The sequence below is a fragment of the Cebidichthys violaceus genome, unplaced genomic scaffold, assembly GCF_023349555.1.
Source record: "Cebidichthys violaceus isolate CVI_PGR_0920_01 unplaced genomic scaffold, fCebVio1.0.p SCAF_719, whole genome shotgun sequence".
Classification (NCBI taxonomy): Eukaryota; Metazoa; Chordata; class Actinopteri; order Perciformes; family Stichaeidae; genus Cebidichthys; species Cebidichthys violaceus.
In genome coordinates, this window is record NW_027176949.1 from 1 (window position 1) to 13,435 (window position 13,435).

Consider the following 13,435-nt stretch of genomic DNA (forward strand, 5'->3'; position numbering starts at 1 on the left):
GGGGCCTTTCCCCGAGCCCTCCACTTTGTCGCCATGGTGACTACAGGGCCGCTCCAATAGCGGTGTCTTGTCGTGTGAAGGTTAAAGTTTTTCCTTGCCTTTCACCAGGGGACTCTTCTGTTTAGTCCTGTTCCCTTCTCATGTGAGTGCACCTCCTTTGCGAGGCTGCCGGCTGTGTGCACAAAAGATGCCAACTCCTTCTTTTTCCCCCTCATTTTTTCCTCTTCTGTACCACCTGTATTTTTTTTAAAGGGTACATTTTTGAGGTCAACATATCAAAGCGCCATCGCTGCTGCAGCCTAGAGGCTCCTTTTGATGCATTTAGAAATCAGATTTCATCCTCTTGTGTCAATAATCTTAAAGCCTTTTATCTCATGGCCATATTTGACTCCACACAACAGTTGCAGGTGCTGAGAAACATTTCCCGGTTGGAGCCCACTGAGAAAGTGATGAAAATGTTAATGAGGGAACATGGATGCTGTTGTGAGCCGTGCTAGATTGCTGCTGGGATTTCGGGTGGACGAGAGAAAGGAGGAGGAGTTTGTCTAACGTGTTGCAACTCAGCATCTAGCCCAAGGCCTTATTAAGCCCCCTATATGAGATCCTGAGCCCACGGGAAGCTGTGCAAACAACATTTTTTCTCTCTCCTCTAATTCAAGTCATGCCAGAGCTCTACAGGCTTTTTCTTTTGACTGAAGAATAATGTCACTGTTCTGTTTAGGGAACTTCATTGCTACTGGCAAATATGATTACTTAACGTTGCCTGTTTCTTGCAGACTGGTAACGCATCCAAGAAGATTTCTTTTTATTTGTGCGTACTGGCATGTGTCGGGGTATGAATCTGTGTTGTTTTGCATGTGCATCAACAGAGCTGCAGCGCGGTCCAGGAGGAGGACGGTCGCGGGGCGGAGTGCAGCTCTACGATACGCCCTATGAGGATGAGCGAGGCCAGCGCCCGGGCCTGCTGTACGGAGAACCTCAGGAGGAGAGCAAGGAGAGCAGCAGGCTGCCGCAAGACGACGAGAGACCGGCTGATGAGTATGACCAACCCTGGGAATGGAAGAAGGATCACATCTCCAAAGCTTTTGCAGGTAACTGTAAAGATTATGACAATATTCTTACAGTACAGTCAATAAATATCAGGGAGGAGAATAGTCTGGCAAAAGCCACCTAGATGTAGCGACCTTATGAAGGTTGTACAAGAGATAATCGATAAGCTGTCTTTTAATTAGAAGTTCCCTCACCTGATTGGACTGTCACTGGTCTTTGCTTGTAATTTTCAAACTGGAAAACATGGCAGCTGTTCTGAGAAATGTCAGAATTATACAGGAAATCAATTCATGAATACATTTTAGACCGTGGAGCTGCTGAATCATGCTTCATTGCATATTTAAATCGATATTCAGAGCGTCCCAGAATATAAGCTTTTAGCAAAAATGTAGGTTGTAATGTTTAGGATGGCTAAGCAGTTTGCAGGAAAAGCATTTTTAACTGAACACCCGGTTTAATGCCCCCATATTGGCAATCATCCACTGTATTGTAAAGTGTCTTTTAGCCAAACATTGAATCCCTACCACCTACTGCACAGACAATTGTACAACTCCTGGAGATTCTGGGTGTCGAGCATAAGACATATCTCAGAAAATGTGCTTTTTAAACTAGAAAAATTTTAATTATTCAGTAGAATTTGTGAAAATGGCTAAGGGCTGTTTTAAAGGTCAAAGCCAGGAGCACACAGAGAGCCATGCTGCTATCACTACATAGTGAAATGCTCGTCTACTGTCCTGACCTTTTAATGTAGAGTCTACCCCCATCACTACAGAAAACAGAGTGCTGTGACCTTCACTGTCTCAGCTCAAATAACACATATCGCTCCGCTTCTTTTACTGCATCTAAACACCTTCTGCTGACCATTGATTTATTGTTCTCTCACATATGACGGACCACAGTCACAACAACAACCTCTGAGATGATCGTTAGAGCTGTCAGCGATGTCTTGTGTATGTGTATGTATGCATGAGAGAGATACAGTAGACGACACAAAGAGAAGGTTAGCAGAGGAACGAATCCTTTATTTTCATAATCCTCATATTATCAGAAGTGTTTCTAAAATAATTGGTGCAGTGCATGATTCTTATTTTTCAGACGGTGCATGTCACATCCCAAACCTTATTACGTTCCATGTTTTGAATATAATTGGAGGAGGAGAGTGAAGTAGAAATGAGAGAAACGGAGGGGTAAAGGGAAACAGAACTGGACTGATGGGTCATTTAGGAGTGGATCAGTGTAAGGCATGCAAGGCCAAGTCGGCTTAATTGAGCTGCATCTCCAAGTCACCGAGGTCAAGGTGAAGGGATAATAAATCAACCAAGCCTCGTACGCACTCCCCTCCTTTCTCCGCTCTCCTTCCCTTCTTCCCTCCTGTGTGTGCCCCCCCCCCCCCCCTCTCTCTCTCTTCTCAGTTAATTACATGCCTGCGTGTGCATGACCAATCCAGTGCTAATAAGAGAGTCATGGTCAGCGCACCATTGTCTGAACACACACACACACACATAGACACACACACACAAAGACATTCACACCATGTTCAGGCTGTAATCGCATTAAGCAGAGGAGCAGCAAAGAGACTCCGTAACTTATTTGAGAGCGGAGGTGATTTCAAAAGGTGACGCATGACAGTTAATTTAAAAGCCAATATCAGCCCTCGCCTACTTAGCGCTCATTCCTGCTTCATCTGTCGCTTTATTCCTCCCCAGCTTTTCCTCTTTGTGCCACAATACAGCATGCGCTCCTGCAGAGCAGTGCTCAGAGTACCATTAGAGAGCGCAGTGGAGGGAAACGCTTGTGCGACTCGAGTCGTCTGACCCCTTGTTTTTTCCATTTGGAGTCAGCACTCTGAGCTGGCGTGCTGTCTGTCTGAGCAGACCAAAGCACTGGAGTGTAAACACACAAACAGTGTTTTCCATTCTCACATTTAATCCATATTCCCAGACCCACTCTGCGTTGCTAGGCACGGCCCACATGTGAGGGAGGGGAGAGATGAGAAGGACGGAGCAGAAAAAGAGAGATGGACAGAGAGGCTGTGGAGAAAGCTAGCTGGAGAGAAATGGAAAGGGACGTCCAAGGTTATGGTATGTTTGGTGGCAGCTCAATGGCTGTTTGTGGAGGCCCAGTGATGCAGAGGGGAGGGGGCCTTGAGGAGAATTAATGGTTGGGGGGGCTGTGGCGAGGTGAGGTGACGGGAGAGGAGGGGGGAGTCGGGGCCATCGTGGCAGGGTGCAATCCGTCATCTGCTAACACATCTATATATATATATATATATATATATATATATATATATATATATATATATATATATATATATATGTGTATATATATATATATATATATATATATATATATATATATATATGTGTATGTATGTATGTATGCCAACGCAGCAGCGGTGATGGGGCTGTCCCCATGGCCCTCCCTCCCTGTGGATGTGACACACTCACTCAGATAACCCGCTGCAGGGGGCAAAGGGGGGGCCTCGCAATCTGCCAGCAGCCCCTCATCATCACCTTCACACAGGCGCATGCACATGTGGATTCTCAACTAGGTTTTCCAGCTCTGATTATCAGGCCCCCTAATTCAAGGGTGAGAAGAGGTTGTGTGCATGTTGGCACAAATGAGCGTGTGGGTGTTGGGGGGGGGTAAGGAGGAGCGCTGGTGCATATTGTATGTGGATTTGCGTGCATTGCATTCATGCAAGCGCTTCTGAAGAGAATCTCTGTAATTATGATTTTCACAGCTTATCCATGCTTAAATGTAATCGCCTGGGTGAGTATTGCATTCTACGGCTATTTTTCAAATGGTATCAGAAATAAGCTTGCCTCCAAAGCATTTTTATTTATTTTCCAGTGTCCACTTCAGCTGTGTGAGTGTGTAACTAGCAGTGCCTGAGGGGTCGGACTGCTCTCAGTTCGGTGGGTTTTAATTGCAACGTTGGAAAGCTGTCATCAGTCACCACCATCCAACTCAAATTACAGCGGTCATTAATTCTTGGAAGTCAATAGACAGTCCAGTGGAGAGTGATTGGCTCCGCAACCATTCGGCACCAATTAGTGCGCTAATGAAAGGCACAATCTAATTGTCTCTCTGATGGAAACAACTAATGAACAGATGAATGTATGTTTCAGGTGTTTCATGTTTGTAAGTTTTATAGTCCAGTGAAGGAGATTTGAGCCGTTGGATGGAGATGATGGCTGTCAAAAGATGGAGGAGTGTGAGCGTGATTAGAGAGTCGCAAATCAGCTGGAAATCTGGATGAGGACGGATGAATGAATAACATTTCCACCCCTAGAAATTACTATCATGGTGCCATTGAGAAAAGCACTTATCCTCCACTTGTTCCAGTGCAGCTGCTCATTAGGCAACAGCAAAAGACAGGGGCTGTTGCAGGGAAGCTCCCCAGTATGAATGTGTGTCATAAAAGCAAAAGGCTTGTGTTTTTCTTTTAAATTGGTTCAGACAAACTGTTTGCAGCACAAAAACACGTTAAAGTGGGTATCCTTGTCATCCTATAGTATTTTTCCGTTTCTGTGGCAATTTGTTTGATACATTGTAATTGATTTAATCTAAACAATGAAACCGCCATTTAGTCTTTAGCCATGCTAGCAGCACTGCTATAGGGATAGCGATGTCTGTTGGTAGGATGTCTCAAAAAATTTCTGGATGGATTGCCAGACAGACATTCATGGTGCCCAGAGGATGAATCCTACTGGCTTTGGGGATCCCCTGACTTTTCATTTAGTGCCTCCATGACGTTGCCATTTGTGGTTTTGAGTAAAATGTTCTGACAACTATTTGATGGCATGGAATTTGGAACAGACATGCATGTCCCCATCAGGATTTTGCCTTTTTAAGTTTCCTTAAGAAATACAGCCGTTCATGAGCTTTCTTCACCAGGATGGAGATGTGTGACGACCAAGTCAGGTTGTTTGTGATGCTGGTTCCAATTGCAATCAGCCTCAGTTGACCTTTATGTTTAGGGCTAGTGGGCAAATGTTGGCATGCTAAACTAAGATGCTGAACATGGTAAAAGTTTAGTGTACTTAAGATCAGCATCCAGAACATTAGATTGCTTTATCCATTCTTGTGTGAATAGTATTTTTGGCTAGATGCTGAAGGGTGCTTTAAAGTGATACGGAAGGTTGGTTTAGCAAACCTTGCAAAGACACCTTGACGGATGGTCTGCATCTGTGTGTGTTGTGCCTGGTTGTCGAGGTACATGTGCTCTGACAGGACAGAACAAGGTTCTCTGGGCTGTTCTACATGTGTGTATGTCCCTGTGGGGGCCTTGGAATGTATTTTTGTGTGTGTGTGCATGCAGACAAACGTGAGCGCACAAAAAAAAAAAGATTTCCATTTCCATCTGACCAGCCTCTTCATCAATTTACCGTTAAAGTGAAAGGACTCTTGTCGCTTCCTCTGTTCCTTTACTCTTGCTCCCTTTTTCTCTTTGTCACGTTTCCTCTCACCTGCCCCTTCCTTCTCCCCATTGTTGCATTTCTTTCTCCTTCAGCGTGAACCTTCACTGACATTAATGAAAAGGCTTGTCCTTCGTGATTCACTCTCGCCGCCCAATGTGAGAGACGGGTGGAGAGGTGATGGAAGTAGAGTAGGGCAAGAGACGAGAGGAGCGAGGGAATATCGAAAGGGAGATAATGCCCCACTTAGAGGAAGAAAGGTGAAAGCGCTGCGACGAGGAAAGAGGGATGGATTTAATGAATGCCTGGAAAATGAATACACAGACAAGACTGTCAAGAAATGTGTGATGCTTGAAATTCAAATCTAAATGGTGTGGATGCATATTATTAAAAGGAAACTTGTATGAATTCCTCTTCTTCTTCACTGGCATAAGGTGTTAATTGTCTGTCTGGGGACCATTTTGCCCAGCAGAAGGTCTTTGTGTGCGGAGAAAAGATGTGATGCAAGGGCTGTTTGGAAAAACAGATGTCTTCATTAATGGACCTAATGAAGCTGTTCCATTGTCTTTGTCTGTTCCTCCTTTATTACATGGACACAGAAAACAGCTGGTGTGCTTGAAAAGTCAGTAATCTGTCACTCAAGGCGATGTGTCCTGTGTGCAACACAGAAAGGTCTGGTCATTCCCTCCCCCTCACATCATTTCGGGTAATTGCTAGCAGGTAGTAGAGGCACCAGCGCTTGTGGGATTTTGGCAGACCAACGATTACTGAATTGCTGTAGCCTGTTTCTTCAGCTGGGTTAAGATGGGAAACCGAACTGATGGGGAAAAAACACTCCTTTTGTTTAAGCATAATGAATACAGTGGAGTAAATATTAAGCACAAATAATGAACCTAGGCTGTGAGCGCTGATGAGAGTGTGCCTTTTGTCCGTAAACCATTAGTGCATCTCATTGTCTTGTAATAGCCCGCTATCTATGAGAGATCCACAGGTTCCCATTAGAAGTGAATGGAAGCCAGATGTTCCCTTCTAGTGAATGAGTGACATGTCGTGATTGTGTGTGTGTGTGTGAGTGTGTGTGTGTGTGAGAGAGAGAGAGCTTGGTATTCAGCCTTTTGTTATCAGTGAGGAGTTGAGGCAAGGTTTGTGTGTGTTTGTGTGTATGTTCAGCCTTTTGCAGTAGAGAGAGCGGCCAATTCTCCCGGATAAAAAAAAAAAAAAAAAGACACTAGTCCCAGTTATCATGGTGGAGCCTGCAGGTTTAGGAGGGGTTACGTGGGTTACCCTAAATCTAGCCTTGCATATCCAGACCTATCTCCACACTGCCAGCGCTGGAGAACAGGTCTGACTGAACCATAGACTGTATGAGAAGTTGACATTGTCTCCGTAACAACACTCTTCGGTTTGTGGACTACAGTTTTGATACCTCGAGTTCGGCATTTTGACCGTCGACATCTTGATTTCTTTTGCAACCAGACGTGACACAAGAGGGTGGAGCTAAGTGCAACTGAATGCTGAACTAGACATTTTTTGACTACTAAAATGTTAAAATTAACTTTCACGTTCTGAAAACACACTGGGAAAGGGTTTACGTTGTACTACGAAAAACAAATCCGACTCTCAGAGCGGACATCGCCGTGGTCGCGACGTGTCAGCTGTAGCCACACCGTGAAGCAGATATTACACAGCATGAGCCACAGACACACACATCTGTTATGGGTCTGATTATTTCAGTCGTTTGTTTCATTTAGTTTTGTTTATTGGTCACTTTTACATTTTTGTGATTATTATTTTGATATTTGAGAAGTATTATTTTATTTATTACACTATATTTATCCCTGTACCAGGGAGCAGTGGGCTGCCCATGGGGGAGCCGCTAGGGGGACAGTGTCTTGCTCAACGACACTACGACTCAGCTCACGTCAAGCCAAGGATCGAAGGATCGAACTGCCGACCCTCCGGTTCCCAGACAACCCTCTTAGCCTAGTGAGCTAGTCACCCCCAAGACTAGCAGAGCAGGTACCGGGGATTGAACCGACGACCCTCTGATTGAAAGGCAGCCCTGCTCTCCACTTAGCCACGGACACCAGTTACACCAGTAGTCTATTAAAGGTGGAGTCAGCAATTCTTGATTGTTGATATTTGTGCCAAACAAATACTGTAAATAGATTTTGTATTGTATTGCCTTTCTCTTTATACATACTTGACCTTTCCCCTGTTGCTGATTGGCTGGAACATTGTTGTTGTGTGGCTCGGTCCGAGCCACTTAGTTTGTTGCCTATTTACAGAGCCGGGGTTGTGTACACCACCTTTTTCCCCTTCACACACAGAATGGTCAGCTAGCAGACTGTGAGGAGATATGCGCTGACTTTGACAAAATCGCTGACTGCACCTTTTTAAGGTTTTTATCATGGATTTAAGGATCCAGTCATCTACTGGATTTCATTCTACTTATCCAATCAGGCTGTGATTTAACATTGAATGTTGTTATGACAAGAGAACTTCCAATACCCAAACCCCCAAGAATGGTTTTGAAACTCAGGTGGTTGAGTGATCGGTCTTACAATTTATTGTGAGATGGCCAAGATAAACGAAATAGATGGCAGAAATAAATGTATTGTTTGAAATATCCATGTCAAAAGCCAAAAAAAGCAATTGGGATAAGCCAGGGGAAACAATTGAAATCATCTCACCTCATACTTTTTGGCAAAGCGAAATAAAACTTTCAAGGTACAATATTCAAGAACACGAAACGGAATGTTTCCTTAAGAGGAACAACAGCCATCTAAAAGCCAAAGAAAAGGAATCTTGATGGAATTTCCCTCTCCGTCTGTGTAACACCACCACCCGAGCTTATCTGTCACTCAGATGGCTGAGCACATTTCTGATCTGTAATAAATTGTCTCGGCTGTCTCTATTTTCTCTCTCTCTCCCTTCTTGTTACCCTTCACTTGCTATTGTGTGCTTCTCATTTACACCCTTCTATCTTTCCAATAGGTGACTCTCAGTTTTGTTTGAAAATTAGAGGTGTGAAACGTGATGTGGTGGCGAGCGGACAAGGCAGCAGTGTGTGGCAGCGCTGGTTGTTTCGAGGTGTCAGGTGTGTGTGTGTGTGTGTGTGTGTGTGTGTGTGTGTGTGTGTGTGCGTGCATGTCTGCTATTGAGGGGTGCCAGGCCACACTTTAATCCTGGCTTCAGCGGAGGTGCGGGCTGCTCCAGATGGGGCCATTGTACTGCGCCATGCATCAATAATTCACGGAGAGCTGGAGAAAGTGGCGGAGTGTGTCTGCCTGCTCAATAATTAACCAGGGAGGGAGAGGGGCATGTATGTACAGCTTGGGTCTCTCTCCAAACGCCCATTCAAATGGCCTTTGATGTCGCCGGCCTGGGGGGTCTTTGGATTTGTCGGCTCATTAAGACGTCACCCCACTTTTCCTTTTATTTGTTTTGTAATCCGTTTTCGCTGTGAGCAGGAGCCGAATGTACGGTGTGGAACTGGCAAATCGCATAATGTGTGTGTGTGTGTGTGTGTGTGTGTGTGTGTGTGTGTGTGTGTGTGTGTGTAAGGCTGCAGTAATGACTGTTAAAGTATATGGTTGCCTGCCATGGTAGATAATGAGCTATTTTCAGTTTTGTGAACCTTCTGCTGCTCTCCTTCTGTTGGTAGGGCAGTGAATGGAGCATTATTCTGCCCCCGCGCTCCGCTGTTCCTCTGTCTCACTGCTCTGTGGGTTGCAGTGCACATAAAGTCACCTTTAGTTTTCATTGCATCTACTGCTACGAGACAGTTTCTTAAAGTAGATTTGTTCAAATGACTATAAATAATGCAGCCTCTGACTTCTCATGTCCTCTCTGGTTTTATCTTCTTTGCCTTCTTCAGTCTTTCCACACATGTTAAAAATTATGTAAATAAAGGGTTTAAAGATGTTTTTTTCTACAAGCGTGATGAAGCAAATAGACAGTTTATTCCTTTTCTTCATGACAGGAGGTATAGTTAATTACTCACCACATCTCATGTAATCACACATGCACCCTCTCAACAGGGCTTCCCCATCTTCCACCTCTTCCACATCTCACTTCTTGCTCACTCTCTCCTCCTCACATTGAAATCTTGCACCTGATTTCTGTCTTGCGTCTTTAATCACCACCACTTCTCTCACATATCCTCCCTTAGTTAACTTTGTTCGAGCCCATCTGCTGTTTTCTCACTCTGTCGCTCCCTTTTTTCTCTCGCCTCCTCCCCGCTCCCCTTCCCTCTATTAGAAATGAGGGACTTGTCGGAGTTGCCTTGGCCCGCCCCGGTGGGTCAGCTGGAGGAGGAGCCCCCAGTCAGAGAGCCAGGTGACCACCCACCCTGAACACAACCCTCCCCCCTCCCCCCTCCCCCTTTACTGCCGCCCTTTAGTCACCGCCAACACACGCGTATGCAGTCACCCTGACCTTCATGACCCAGCTGTTGTCCTACACCCCCCCCCCTGTGGCCTGCATCTGCACCACCTTGCCTTTTGTCCCTGCCTGCTGCATTTGTTGTGTTGTCAGTTCTTTGGGGGGGGTTTAAAGCTCTCTCTTCTTAAATTACCACATTCTCCTCTTGCATCAACCACGCATGGAAAGCTCCCACTAAATTAAGATGTCTGCCTTGTTCATTTTAAGGTACTTCGAAGTGCTACGGTACACTTAATGTTTAATTACAAGTTCTGTAGATTGAATTTCACCAAAATCAGGCGCAGAAGGGGTAAATAACACTTTGGTCTGTACACGTAATTTGCTCCAGAGTAGAATCAGTATCGTCAACATCAAGTAATCTGCAGCGTAGTGAAAGACTTGCAACAGAGCCAAGCAGGGAAGACGCCAACTTCCTGTCTCTTATCTGCCCTCTGTGACTCATAAAAATGTTGATGACGGTAATTGTGATGATGCTGATAGTTTTGCAGTCTGTCAGGTCGGGACCTGCTGTCCTATACTTTGACCCATCCACGAGAGGGCTCTCGGCTGCATGCGTGGTTTCGCAATAGCCGGATGTCTGGTGTTTACCCAAATCTGGCTGTGAGGTTTAATCCCTTTTGATCATAGCACTGTGTAAATACTCTGACTCATTTTTTCTGTCCCCGTCTGCCAACAGTGCAGTTTGATGGCGCAGAGTGGGACCGCTCCTCGTCACCCACAGATCGGTTGCGTCCGCCGGGGCCCAGGTCCAGCCCGCTGGCAGGAGGGGGGATGAAGTTTCGAATGCCGCAGGAAGGCCTCACCATGGTGGGGGAGAGAGTGGACCCTACTCTGCCTCTGGAGAAGCAGGTGTATGTATGCAGTCTTCTGTTAAACCCACAGCAGCTACATTAACACTTGAATGTGTCTGAGTGTATACAGTATATACGCCACACACTCCAATTAAGGGTTAATCAAGTTAATCAGAGGCTTTTGATAGTTAATGATTGAGTGTCTCTGTTGTCATACATTTAATTACCTTGAATATTGTACAGGATGAAGAAAGAAAAATAGCAGTAATAGTACTGATCATACAGTTCACATCGGCTGCAAATTGTTAGACATGTGGCAGTCCAAGTACTGTAAGGAATAAGACACAGAAACATAAGATTAAACCAGGCATGTTGTCTGGAGCATTATTCTAAGTTCAGATGTTGCATCAAACAAATATAAATTATGCAATTATTTGTGCATGTAAACGCAATTAGCATAAACTATTAATCTCTGCAGGCTGTAAGTGTCTCTGCATGGATGCCATGCTCATACATTATCATACATTCTTATTTGACTGATTTTTTTATATTTCAGGAAGAAAGGGGTTGTACACAAATAAATGAAAAACTAAATTTTATTGCACCGCTTTGATCTATTAAGGGCACGGACACATTCAAAAGAAGCAGTTATGTGTTTAGGCTAAGCAGCAGCGGTGAGAGCTTACAGAACTGCGAAAGGTTAGAATGAGAACTAATTAAGTCAGAACATTAAAAGGAAGCATTTACTTTGGTCTTGTAATTTCAGACATCATTGGTGTAATTCATGTGCTCTTTCTGTGCACATAAAAGGCCGTTTTACTAATGAAATCCAAGCACATGACACCCCTTAAGCACACAAGCACAAGCGCGCACACACACACACACACACACACGACGCACACAGTGTTGTGCTCACAAACAGATACATGTGCACAGATTCACTTAAGGATGGCAGTTGATTATTATGCCCCATTACTCCCTGATGATCTCTTAGAGGCTGTTTTGAGCTTTGAGTTTCCTTTAGATCTGCTTTAAACAGAAACGGCATCAGTGTCGACCTGTAGCGTTCAGTACACCTCACCAAGTCATGTCGAAGAAAATCTCATTAATATTTTCACTGCAGGAATATAATTATGTTGCTTACCGGCTGTGTTTATCCCAAACAGTTCTGTATATTATTATAGCATTTTTTTTTGTTATGAATGTGTTTACAGCTACACTATTGGAAAGGCTCTATGCATGACAATTTCAGTCTGTCTGTCAGTTGGTTGGTTGGCTCACAACTTTGGTCCGGACTGAAATATCTTTACAATTACTGGATAAATTGCCATATTTTGTACAGATATTCCTGGTCCCCAGAGGCGATTCCCTTATTTTTCCTTTAGCGCCACCACAAGGTTGGCATTTGTAGTTTTTCGTGAAATTTCCAAAACTATGGAAGAGATTTGTAGTTACCTTGGTGATCCCTCAACTTTTCATGTAGCGGCAAAAACAATGCCATTTCTGGCACAGCTGTACTTTGTTTTTAGTGTGAATTAGCAAATGTTAGCATGCTTACATGCTAAGTTAAGATGGTGAACGTGGTAAACACCTGCTGCTTAGCATTTGCATGTTAGCATTGTCACTGTGAGCATGTTAGCATACTGTTGTGAGCATTTAGCTGCTGCAAGCTTCAAAGAGACGCTAGCATGGTTGTAGACTCTGTGTCTTGTTAGAAGTGTTGTTTGATTATAACGTTGAAGACCATGTGCTGAAGGACAGACAGTTAGCAGTGTGTGTCAGCGCAGATGCGAGAACACTCTCCACCATGGTGTTACCACTGGAACTGAAAATGTACTGCTGTGAAAAATGAGACTAGAGAAGCTGTTTCTTTATTATTCATTTTTTACCCTAAAAGTGTTGAAAATGAATTTCTAGAAACATTCATACTACTAATAATTACCTCTCACTTGATTATCAACTTTTGGATTCAAATCGATAAAATAACAACTACAGAGTTTCTATGCCAGTGTAGACATCCAGCAGCAAAAGGTGTAAAAATATGTGTTGCAATCACGCTTAATGTTAGCACCTTTTTCCATATCTAACTGTGTGTGTGTGTGTGTGTGTGTGTGTGTGTGTGTGTGTGTGTGTGTGTGTGTGTGTGTGTGTGTGTGTGTGTGTGTTGGCCATCAGATGGTACCACGGTTCGCTGTCGCGTTCGGAGGCAGAGTCGCTGCTAACGCTGTGTAAAGAATGTAGCTACCTGGTGAGGAACAGTCAGACCAACCGCACTGACTACACTCTGTCCCTACGGTAAGACACACACACACACACACACACACACACACACACACACACACACACACACACACACACACTGACTGACCTACCACAACAAGCTAAGCAAACACCTGTGCACCTTCAGTATTGTTCTCCAATAAACAGTGTTACAATTTAATTGCAAATTAAAAAGAAATTCTGCCTTGCTACTGAGAAGTCTGTGTGTGTGTGTGTGTGTGAAGCCACCTGAGCTACCGATCTCATATCGCAGTCTCCACACCTCTCCATCTGTCTCCCCCTCCTCTGTCTCCCTCCCTCCCTTCCACCATCACCCCCACTCAAGAACACTGCCGCACCGATTCCTCTCTCGATACTCATTTGCAGGGCACAATACTGCTTATCTGGTCAAATCTCTCCCTTGTAATTACTGTCGTGATCCATCGTCCCTCTGTCCTCACCCCATCC

The 13,435-nt window shown here is 44.4% G+C and overlaps 1 protein-coding gene across 1 annotated transcript; it reads left to right on the forward strand.

The window, feature by feature from the left end:
• Window positions 1-869: 869 nt before the first annotated feature.
• Window positions 870-13,003, forward strand: LOC137891906 (SH2 domain-containing adapter protein D-like; the record flags this gene model as incomplete). The annotated part of the gene is made up of 4 exons (XM_068736717.1): window positions 870-1,091; window positions 9,735-9,812; window positions 10,594-10,768; window positions 12,884-13,003. Coding segments are annotated over 4 exons (595 nt in total), but the record flags the coding sequence as incomplete, so codon positions are not given.
• Window positions 13,004-13,435: the final 432 nt, after the last annotated feature.